Below are 12,651 nucleotides of genomic sequence, written 5' to 3' on the forward strand. Positions count from 1 at the left end.
ATTTCGATTCATCATATTGTTCATCTATTTTCAGGAACTTCTGGAGTCTGCCAAAACTGACAGTGTGCTGAAATCAAAGATGGCGGAGGACCAGATATTATTCTTTTTGCATCTCGGAGGTCTCGATCATAGCGGCTATATTGTTAGGCCTAATTCAGAGTAAGCTTTTCTTTTACAATTTTTTTTTGACATGGGTGTTATGTTAGTGAGAATGGGAAGACGTACAGACACTTATTCGCTCTCCGGTGGCTAAAATATTCAAATATAGATACCAATCGCCCCTATACCCAGGAAAAAAATCCATGTGATTAAATTTTACCAAATAAGACAAACTCCCATGTGCTGATAAATACATACTGAAGGAGTAAAAAAACACAATTCTTACGTTGGAATAGACCACTTTTAAACGGGAAAGTAAAATATCATTGACCACATCTGGTTAACGTAGTTTCATTTAGAAGATGTTGTTCGAATTGACTGTGACCTGGTCGTTGTTTAATACATGTTTGTTAAGAAAGAAGGAATTTGGATGTTTGAGCAGAAAAGTCTTACATGTGATATAAATGATAGTACATTAAAATAATTTTGTCTCTTGCCACACGTATTGGATAAATATGATACATTTCTCACCACTGCCTCGAATTTTGCACTATCATTCAACTCGCTACAATAGAATACACGTGTAATATTCTTATATAGTTTTAGGTGCGTTTTATTTATTAACTAAGAGTTTCGAGAAAAGTTAATCGATTTTTCGACATGATCATAATAAATAAAACGCACCTGGCACTTATCCTCTTCCGTACATATAGATTTGAAACTAATGGCGATAGAAGTAAATATTACAATAATTTGAACAAATCTTTTGAAATTTGATATTTACTTACTTGGACTTATAGCCAATACAATATCAATTATGCCTACTATTATGGTATCAGTTTACATAAGTTTACTATTAGGATCGAGCCATATCTGTACTACTATGACCGACTACTGTCATATCGACTTCATGGTAAATTTCATTATTTAACTATCACGCTGGAAATAATATTAGATCAATTGTACATATTGTATGAAATGGATTACTCGTCTGAGTCAGAATGAGAAAATCAGGGCCTGTATAAAATATATCAGGGCCAGTATGAGAAAACATGGCCAGTTCTGGTTGGTTAAAATGTGGGCTAATACAGCTTTGAATGATTCGTTGGTCTATACGATCACCCTCGAACAAATAACAAAGCCAACATAAAATCATTTGATTAAAACTTAATAGTTTGATAAGGCGAATCATGTCAGATTAATATTTACCATGGCCGATGCTTTGGTATCTATAAAACGTAACAGTTTAATAAGGCAAGTCATATCAAATTAATATTAACCTTGGCCGATGGTGGGTGGGGCGCTACTAGGACCTGTCATTAGCATATGCAATTAATCTTTACCAGGGCCTACCTGAATCATATCTCGTATGTGGATGAAGGTGTAAAGAAGGTAGTTGAAGGATTTGAGGAACATTACAACAATGATGGCAACACGGCTTTCGTGTTCACCTCAGACCATGGCATGACAGACTGGGGTATGTAATTTTATGTTGTCTCTTTTCACAAATTTTCGTCTTTTAAATGGTAATTACCAAGTAGTAATTTAATTTAAAATGCTGCACATAATTAACTATGAGGAAACTTTTTTTTCTCTTAACAAAAATAACTGGATTATAATTCCGACATTCCCTTATAATTAGTGCGATTTTTATAGAGCATAACTTCGTAATTCTGGAAAAAAGAGAGTGTATTGTACTATCGAATATTTTCGCATAACAAATTTTCACACACAATTGAAATCCTTTTTTTACGATGACGTATTTTCGCGAAATTATAACCTGTTAAAAATGTTAAGATCTCACGAATAGTTCTAACTATACAGTAACTATATAGGATAGTAGTTGGTGTCTGTAATTAGTTCCTCATTTTTTTTTCTAAAATAATGTACACAATACCTTTAAAAAGGAGGTATTTTGTCATTATTAAACGAAAAATACATGCCACACCGTGATACTACACAAACTATTAGGTAATCGTAAGGTATAATATTTTTATGGATGCATTTGGAGGCCAACATTTTTGAAAAGAATTCTTAATATTGTCTTTACTATAGACGTTTGGAAGGGATACATCAGCCTTTTTCTAAGTGATATCTACCTGTTAGTAATTAGTTATTACATATTACTATCTGGTAATTACCAATTACTAACTTGTAATTACCAGATAATGAGTACTATTGTGGCCCTTCCTAGCTTCCGTAGCTTTTGTACAAGAAACTGTACAAGTATCATGTTTGAAAAGGTGATCTGATTTCTGCTATTGCTAATATAAACAATAAGCATTACTCTCCATAGCTTTTTGAATAGCTCATTTGAGACCTCGTGAAGTGGAGTGAATTGTATTAAATACCTGTAAAATGACACAGCGTCTTTTAAAGTGCTTTATTAGAATATCATTGTTCTATTATATTTTGCATGGCTACACCTGATGCTGATGGTGCCAGAAGCTGTTATATTTCTACCCACTCAAACATGTGTTACAGGCCAGCTGTGAAAAGAAGCTATCTGTCTCTGATGACAGCTTCATTGTTTAAATTTCCGATTTAAGGTTTTGCAGTGAATTTCACCCTGTTAATTAACATTGACTGTAAATTAATACCGCTATGGACTATTACAGTCATGGTCTTTAATGCTGGTATGACGGGATTAGACATACCAAAGAACCAAATATATTTAAATAATCAAGGCTCGTTACTCTAATAGTAAGCCTAAACCAGGAAAAAATATTTAAAAGGCTTCATGTATTAATTATTAGAAAAGTTTTACGCTCAGTTACTTTGGAAATTTGAAACCCCAACTGTCAAAGACATTAACTTTTCACAGCTAAGTGTTTTCATTAAGATGACTTGAAACTAAATGTTAGCAGTCTATTTTTAGTAATTTGCGACTTGTTGATGCTAGTCCGATCGGTTCGAACTATGTCAGAGTTAAATACTTGCCTTTGAGGAAGTCAAACAGCCGGCTTGTTCATTGTCGATGTTACTACCCATTTTCCACTCGTTGCCGGAAGTAATGGTCCGAGGGTCATTTGAAAAATGACCTTAAAGGCTAGTGTGAATTGAAACACTTCGGTTGTCATATCTACATTTTCATCCATCAGATGTTTGTCTTAGTCGCGAGGCTGTTGAGACGAACCATGGTAGACCTCTGGAATGTGAGAATGCATATCTGCGGCACTGTTTTGAAACAGTGACTGAATTATCAATTCATAGTTCACGAACCACTGTAGGTGTACATGAACAGTGAAACTATCAGTTCATAGTCCACGAACCACTGTAGGTGTACATGAACAGTGAAACTATCAGTTCATAGTTCACGAACCACAGTAGGTGTACATGAACAGCGAAACTATCAGTTCAAAGTTCACGAACCACTGTACGTGTACATGAACAGTGAAACTATCAGTTCATAGTCCTTGAACCACTGTATGTGTACACAACATTATAGTACGAACTGACAGAAACGCGCGTGATACATGTGTCATTGATCTAGAACCCTATTTAGCCTGCCACAGACTTTCATACAAATTGTCACGAGATATTTGAATTACCGTCTGCTTCATTTACCTGGGAAAATTAAAAAAGAAATGTTAGTTCGTGACATAGAACAATATTACTATCTATCAACATACCCTGGCCGTTAGAAGATTTCATTTAATAAAAACAAGACAAGAATCGATTGGAAAACCAAGGAAACCCAGAAATATAAATGCTTCGAGAACTTAGCTGGTACTGAGTGGGGATGAAAGAAGTGATGTATTAAGAATATTTGCACTGAGTGGGGATGAAAGAAGTGATGTATTAAGAATATTTGCGCTGAGTGGGGATGAAAGAAGTGATGTATTAAGAATATTTGCGCTGAGTGGGGATGAAAGAAGTGATGTATTAAGAATATTTGTGCTGAGTGGGGATGAAAGAAGTGATGTATTAAGAATATTTGTGCTGAGTGGGGATGAAAGAAGTGATGTATTAAGAATATTTGCGCTGAGTGGGGATGAAAGAAGTGATGTATTAAGAATATTTGTGCTGAGTGGGGATGATAGAAGTGATGTATTAAGAATATTTGCGCTGAGTGGGGATGAAAGAAGTGATGTATTAAGAATATTTGCGCTGAGTGGGGATGAAAGAAGTAATGTATTAAGAATATTTGTGCTGAGTGGGGATGAAAGAAGTGATGTATTAAGAATATTTGTGCTGAGTGGGGATGAAAGAAGTGATGTATTAAGAATATTTGCGCTGAGTGGGGATGTTCTAGTTAAAGTTCTAGTCGGTACTCCCGAACAATCAATTCAGATTATGACTGGAAGGCGCTTTTCTGGAAAACAGTGTTAATCTATGAAGGTGAGATGCAAAGATTAAAAGATAAAGATAAAAATAGAATGCAAATGTTAAAAATAAAAACAGAAACACGAGATAAGGAATGACCGTCACCAGCCTCTGGGTAAAGTTAAAGGTATTGAAGCTGGGACTGGACTGGAGAGACCTTTTAAGAATACTGTCAATAAGCGAACATCAGAGCCATTCAATCTAAATGCCCTGAAATACTGAGCGATTGTTAAAAAACTTACATTTTCAGAAAAGAAATTCAAACAGCACTAAATCATATAAAGAAAGGATTGTTTTACATGAAAATGAAAAGCATATAAAACTTGTACATTACTCAACAAATCAATTGTCATTTTTAGCTCATCTGATTTTTTGAAAAAAAAAATGATGAGTTATTGTCATCACTTGAGCGGTTGTCGGCGTCGGCGTCGTCGGCGTTGCCTGGTTAAGTTTTATGTTTAGGTCAGCTTTTCTCCTAAACTATCAAAGCTATTGCTTTGAAACTTGAAATACTTGTTCACCATCATAAGCTGACCCTGTATAGCAAGCAACATAACTCCATCTTGCTTTTTGCAAGATTTATGGCCCCTTTTGTACTTAGAAAATATCAGATTTCTTGGTTAAGTTTTATGTTTAGGTCAACTTTTCTCCTAAACTATCAAAGCTTTTGCTTTGAAACTTGGAATACTTGTTCACCATCATAAGCAGACCCTGTACATCAAGAAACATAACTCCATCTTGCTTTTTGCAAGAATTATTGCCCCTTTTGGACTTAGAAAATATCAGATTTCTTGGTTAAGTTTTATGTTTAGGTCAGCTTTTATCCTAAACTATCAAAGCTATTCCTTTAAAACTTGCAACACTTTTTCACCATCATAAGCTGACCCTGTACAGCAAGAAACATAACTCCATCCTGCTTTTTGCAAGATTTATGGCCCCTTTTGGACTTAGAAAATATCAGATTTCTTGGTTAAGTTTTATGTTTAGGTCAACTTTTTCTCTTAAACTATCAAAGCTATTGCTTTAAAACTTGCAACTCTTGTTCACCATCATAAGCTGACCCTGTACAGCAAGCAACATAACTCCATCCTGCTTTTTGCAATAATTATTGCCCCTTTTGGACTTAGAAAAATGGTTGAATATTATGTTTAAGTCAACTTTTCTCATAAACTATCAAAGCTATTGCTTTAAAACTTGCAACAGTTTTTCACCATCATAAGTGGACACTGTACATCAAGAAACATAACTCTATCCTGCTTTTTGCAAGAGTGATGGTCCTTTCTAGACTTAGAAAATCATGGGTAGGACAATATTTCTATTATACAAAAAAAATCAGATGAGCGTCAGCACCCGCAAGGCGGTGCTCTTGTTTATATATTCATTGATTGGATTCCGGAAAAGGACTGCATAAAAGAGCCACACTTTCGGACAGTTTAGCGACTTTAAAAACTCACTCATTTTCAAAGAACTGCTACAAATCTAAGTTTTGATCCATTTTCTGTAATGTTCCAGAGCTGAAATTTCACGTAGGTAAAATGTAATTTTCAACAAGACTTTAGGGTTTATTTTCATTCTTTACAAATGGCATTCATTTTTAAAGGGAGACAACTTTTTGAAAACATTTTAAGTATCAAGTCGCACAAGACAGTACAATAGAACATGTAATGGACAGGTAGATTGTTGGTAAAGATCATGTTCGTTTACGAAATATTTCTGTGGTTTGATGATATACTCCTTAACCGTAAGCGTAAATGCTTAGGCAGTTTGTGAGCATTTCCTCAGTCACCCTGTTTGCGCATACGCGGCGACGAAAGTGTAACTGCAATTTTAAATTGCAATTTTAAAAGTTCTTTAATCAAAATTCATATATATCTGTTACAGCTTTATAGCTACTTACGTTGTCACTATTTGTTTCCGTTTTAATTAGATTTTCGCCATGAAACCCACCTTTTGTAATTAGATTTTATTGATCCTAAGGAATTGTTTACTTTGGTATAAAATAAAGTTCTAAGACAAAGTAGAGAAACCATTGATATGTTTCTCATGTCTTTCAATGACAAAATTGCTAGCTTAATTGTATACGTAGACTAACATCTGTTTTGAAGTCTTCGCCATTATTTTTATAACATTTTTCACAGGTGGACTTTTTATCATAAACAATTTGACACTTTTTTGCGCACGTTTTTGTATTGATTTGGAAGTCTCCTAGCCCCGACATGTGCGCTAGAGCTTTATTAAAACACATTTATAAGGTTTAGCATTGATTTGAAAGTTCCCTCTGACGTGAATAAAATTTGCGCTCTAAGTTTTTTTTTTCTTGTATTGGTCTGTGTGTACTACAGCAGTATTGGTTTGGAATTTGCCCCGTACGTTTATACGTGTATATTGGAAGTGTCAGCGTGCATGTATGCTAGAGCTTTATCAAAATACACAAATGTAGTGTTAAGAATGTTTTGTATTGATTTGAGGTTTCCTCATGAATGTTACCAGATTTTTATCTAAATCTTGAATTATTTTGGAAGCTTCCTTTTGCATATATATACTAGAGCGTTATCAAAATACTTATTAAAGTTTTTTTTGTATTTATTTGAAAGTTTCCTCGTGCATGTATGCAGAGTTTAATCACGTGTTATAAATCGATTTGAAGTGCGTAGGTCTAACTTAATCATGGAGTATAATAATGAATTATAACGACAGAGATCAATAAGATTCCTTGAATGTTTTATATAATCACTTAGATCATAGATTAATCAGGGAGATGTTGTTAACTGTAGACCACTCAGTGTTTGACAAAGCCCGGGTGTCTATATTAAAGGAAACACACGTGAAATTTCAGACATTTGTTTAAGTGGAAAGTAAACAGTCCGTCGTGACAAGTCAGTGAAGAATTATCAAATATATAAAGAAGTTTTTTTGTCCTCATAAAATACTTGGAAACCTACTGGCACTTTTATTGCATCCAAATTCGATGATTGAAAGACCGTGCTTAAATCATAATGACATCGCTCTAAATTTTGGAAATTTCAAGGAGAAAAATTAGTGAAGAGCTTTACTATTCCTCAAAAGGAAAATAAAAGAATATTTAGAAAATACCTTTGACTGAAGTGAAAAGGAGATGCTTTAAGTGCATGCCCGCTTTAGGCACTGTAGGGTGAGATTTACGCAGATGTCGTATGTCCTCCATAACGATTTGATAAAAGACATTATGTCTAAAATCATTCATCCTCCGCCTCCGATTTATGAGGAGAAGTTGGCAGTTACTTGCGGAGAACAGATTTGTACTGGTTCAGAATCCAGAAACACTGGTTAAGTTAACTGCCCGCCGTTATATAATTGTAATACTGTTGAAAAAAGGGCGTAAAATCCAAAACAAACAAACAAACAAACAAAAACTTTTATTGCGTCATATAAACTAGCCAAATGAGTCCCTTGGTCTACGTAATATTACCCAAAGAATTGTCTGGACGCGAATTTCAGCAAATGGGCCAAAAAAAAAAAAGAAGCAGAATGGAAAACACACGCAAAAAATGACTGCCATGACCTTTGGACAGATACACCACGAATATGCCAATACTAAGAGATCGCATCTAGAAATCAGAAGTCGTCAAAAAACAAAAAATTAGATCAGTTATTTTAAAATGTACTGTCGGTAACTAGATGAAAAAAAATATATTGACAGGAGCTCACGGGGACGGCACACCAGACGAAACTCTGACGCCATTGATAGCATGGGGACCAGGACTTCGGACACCAGCGAAAGAAAGCAAGAAATACCGGGACGGTCTTTCAAAAGGTAGGATGCAGTTCTCTTATAATGAATCTATTCTGTGGGGGATTCATGAGTTTTGCTCTTACACAATAAAGCCATATTCGCACTGGCCTATTTTAGAATATGTCACCAGTAGAAAGTAATATGCACAACAGGAATTAGATGCATGTTATTGGCAAACTTAACCCCCTGATAAATTTCTATAATGAACTTGTCCATCTTTCAATTTGTGTTGAAAGGGGTGCTTACCAAAAAATACTGTCTGAATGGCGAACAGTGCAGATCATGATCAGACTGCACGGATGTGCAGGCTGATCATGATCTACACTGGTCGCAAAGTCAAAACCAATCGTGTCTGTCATAATAAGCGTTAAATGTAAGTACAGTCAGCTGTTTTACAGATGACACTATAGTTATAGTCATGTTGTATTATACGAATATGATCATTTGTTTATAGTTTTATGATGAAATGTTCGCAGTTACCATGCACGACATGGGTCTATGGTCTTCTGCTTGAATGACAATAAAAGTTAAACTTGAAACTTTTTACCCAATTTTATGCCGAAAATATTAAGAATGTGAAATAGGTTTCGTGATATCTATGTGAAGTATACATATTATTATGTTACACTTTGTCACATGAAAAAAACGTTTTCGTATATATAACAGGAAAATGGTTGAATTGATTTCATTTGACAAATATCCTGATTTTCTAAGCAGTTCAATGGTCATTTCTGTACTACTTCAAGATGTGTCTACAATAAATGTTATACATTTACATATATCGTGATACAGAATCCCTTACAATCGAATTAAAAAAGATTTGTCAAGTTAAGCCAGTGTCTGCATTCAAACCTGAAAAAAATCAAGATATTAATTACTTTTTTGCCTTGCAGCATGGAGCCTCACAGGTTTCAAAAGAACAGATATAAATCAGGCCAGCATGGCGGCATTCCTCGCAGCTCTAGTCGGAATCCCATTTCCCATGAACTCCGTGGTTAGTATATCTTCTGTCCTAGACGTACATAATACCGTAAAGTGACAACATCGCTCTTTGAATTATCTGGTACTTTTAGATTCTTTTATGGAAATACTGTGTGATTTATGATGTCATTATGGCTGTTCTCAAGCAAGCTCAATCCTCCAATGCTATTTCACGCTCACACTCTCAGAATTACAGGCTTAGGTTTGCACGCATTATGGAAAAATTGATGTAAATAAAAATGGCACTCTCAAATACATAGTACATTGTTTATTAAACATTTATATTTTGAATCGATAGTAATAAAAGTAGAGTATCTCCATTATTTCACCAGCTTTTAGCATGTTGAATCGCTACCGAGTCGCTTCCTGTGAAATACCTCATTAATTTCTGTATTGAGGTAGTTTCCATCGGAACACCATCGGGGATCAAACCTATTTCAAAGATTACCCCCGGGTAAATTAACCGACACACTTTTTACAACATCACCGCTCTCAGCATTGATGAGATTTTAAATTGTAATTAATAATTCAGTTAAGCTGATTTACAGTTACTGTGATTCCAATGCAAGCGTTGTCTCAAGAGTATTGTGGTGGTACAAAGGTTATTCCGTTATAAGTTTCATTTGTGGCAGTGTTTCTGTTGTGACAGCTTTTCTGTAGAACAGTCTTCCCCCAAAGCACTGTGCACGGGAAAATGGAACAAATTCCTCAATCTGATTAGATAGTGTAGATTCATATAAAAGTGAGACCAAGTTAATAATTATATCCGTCTATCAAAGAAGTGATATGCAGGTAAAGAACACAGTCCTTGATTTAGGTAACAATACAATGTAGGTCCTCATCAATTGCCTTTATTTCTATATTTTGCTAGGTAAGAAAAAGGGTCAGTTATTATCATATAATATAGAATCGATATTAAGCAGCATACAAACGCTTTTTCCAAAAAAGGAAAAAAGTACCATACAAAAAAGTCAAATATTCCAAATAAAATAAAAACGCAACATAATTATAATGACAAATTAGGGAATTTTAATAAAAAAAATCTCGCATTTTTTATTTAAAAAAAGGAGACTTAGATGCATTGAAATTACCATATCGTTAGCACATTTTTTTTCTAAACTTCCTTTTTTAATAAAAAAAACTCCAGTTCTTTTTCTTCACGGAAGTTGTTTTTCTGCCTGAACACTTAATGATTACGCAAATTAACTTGTGTAAATATATTTTGCAAAAGATATCTGAACTGTATAAATAGAAAACACTTAAGAATTTCTTTGAATATCTTGCTGATTTCCTTTAACTGACTTTCTGAAGTTGTTTGCCCAGGCCACATTGCCATTTTCTGACATCTTTGACTGGTTAATTTTTACTATTCTTATCGCACTCTGGGTACACAGGATAAATATCGGTTACCAATAATTATGTCGGTAAATTATGCTGATACTGCAAAAAAAAAAATGATTTGACATCAGGTTTGTAGGATATGCAAGTGTTCTCCAGCCGTTTCATGTATAACATGATACTGTTCTCAGTTTTTACATAATTACATGACAGTCGAGGGCTTAGAGCGAAACTGGTCTATCTGCTTCTATTTCTATATACAGATAGACCAGTTTCGCTCTAAGCCCTCGAATTGTATTATCTTGATTTAATTATGTTATTCCTATTTTTGATCGAACCCTCTTGAAAAAAAATGGACTTTATATGGTAACTAAGACGTTCAGAGTTCAGTCTTTTGACAAGGCAGTCTTTTACCCAAAACATATCGTCTGACGTCAACCAGGCAAAAGACGACCACAGGATCCATGAAAACGCAGCTTCGGTAGCTTTTAACTGCTAAAAAGTTGAAATATAGCCGAAAAAAATGTCATGACCTTCCATTACCCACCTCCCAACCCCTCACACACACTTCACCCCATTTCCAATAATACACGCAAAACACATGCATTATATAGTGAACGGAGACCTATTTTTGCGTAGCGTAAGCTGTGAATAAAAATCACCGCAAAATGGATCACTTTTTTGGCAAGGTATTAATATACATACAGGTTTGATTGAGTCATAGCGTCCTCCTTAATAACACTATCTTTAAAAAAATACATTTAATAGCGTCCTCTTTAATAACACTCTGTAAAAAATACATTTTATCTTTTATCTCGGATTCTAAATAATGTCCTTTTAGTTTACTTAATCTTGTTTAAAATGCAAGTTGAACTAATTGACACTTATAGAAGTATAAGCACGAGTAATAGATATGCCAGAAATCGATATTTGTATCACAGAACCTTGATTGTTTGCCTTAAAAGAATATTTATTATTCATAATCAGTTTTTAAAGCATTGGAAGTCGTCAGCTAATTCTTTAATCAATTTATGATACATTTATAATATACACATACCTTTTGTTTAAACTGATATTTTCCGAGCTAGATTGCGAACTTACGCGGTTGCTGAAAAAAATGACGAGTTCTACTGAGTGTCATATAAGATAACCTGTCGTTCCCATCTTGAGTGTCCCGCATGCGCCGTCATTTGATAAAAGGGGAAACAGAAAAAGACGTAAAATGACTGTTGAAACGAACCCTAAACAATCGGCAATTTACATAATCTGATTATGATATTTTGACCTTCTCCGGTTTTTACAAAAAAGGCATATGAGCCGCGCCATGAGAAAACCAACATAGTGGCTTTGCGACCAGCATGGATCCAGACCAAAAATGACGAATTGGTTCACTTGAAAAAAAATGACCAGTGACGGCCGCATAATTGAACTGAATAAAAAGACTTAAAGTAGTAAACTGATACTGTGTAAAATTATTGAATTATCACGGAAGCTCAGTATTATACATAAGTTTAAAGCTTCATAGTATATTGCCATGAAAATGCGCGTGGGGTGGGGGGGAGGGGGGGGGGGGGGGGGGGGGATTAGGATATAACTACGCACGATCTTTTCTCTCAGAAATAGCATTCACTGTATTAAGTGACATCTAAAATAGCTCTATTACCCTTCTTAACATGGCCTGAGAACACATCGTAAAAAAACCGTTATTTTTTTACTAAAGAGACAAATACATGAAAGTGGAAACAGTTGCCATGACTTCATGGAAGCGAAAATAACTGTCAAACGAGACAGAAAACTTATCTTGATTGTTTTCCTTTATTGACAAGTGGATCAATTTTCTCTAAATTATCTCCAGAATGTGAAGGCAATTAGAAATCACGGAAACTATCAGCACGAGCAAACGGTTCTATTTTAGACGGAGAACGGGTCTGTTAGCTCGGGTGACAGTGTCGTTTTGATTGTACTTTAGTTCTTGTTTAAGGTAGTTCTACACGTTCGAATATTTTTCTGAAGTGCCCTTATACATTTTTATTTCAGTTGCCAGTTCCAGATCAGATGTTTAACATTACAGATCATGAAATGTCGGAGATGCTGTTTGCAAATCTGAGGCAATTGCTTGCCCAGTGTGAGGTAAA

At 34.8% G+C, this 12,651-nt stretch overlaps 1 protein-coding gene across 3 annotated transcripts in view; it reads left to right on the forward strand.

Moving 5' to 3' along the window:
- Nucleotides 1–12,651, forward strand: part of LOC123533607 (GPI ethanolamine phosphate transferase 1-like) — an 87,756-nt gene that overhangs the window by 48,445 nt on the left and 26,660 nt on the right. For all 3 annotated transcript variants that reach the window (XM_053519478.1, XM_053519480.1, XM_053519479.1), the window contains exons 6-10: nucleotides 35–159; nucleotides 1,446–1,576; nucleotides 8,105–8,218; nucleotides 9,091–9,191; nucleotides 12,554–12,646. In XM_053519478.1, coding sequence (XP_053375453.1) covers nucleotides 35–159; nucleotides 1,446–1,576; nucleotides 8,105–8,218; nucleotides 9,091–9,191; nucleotides 12,554–12,646 — 564 coding nt within the window. The remainder of the gene's footprint in view (nucleotides 1–34; nucleotides 160–1,445; nucleotides 1,577–8,104; nucleotides 8,219–9,090; nucleotides 9,192–12,553; nucleotides 12,647–12,651) is intronic.

The sequence above is a fragment of the Mercenaria mercenaria genome, chromosome 12, assembly GCF_021730395.1.
Source record: "Mercenaria mercenaria strain notata chromosome 12, MADL_Memer_1, whole genome shotgun sequence".
In the NCBI taxonomy this organism is placed as follows: Eukaryota; Metazoa; Mollusca; class Bivalvia; order Venerida; family Veneridae; genus Mercenaria; species Mercenaria mercenaria.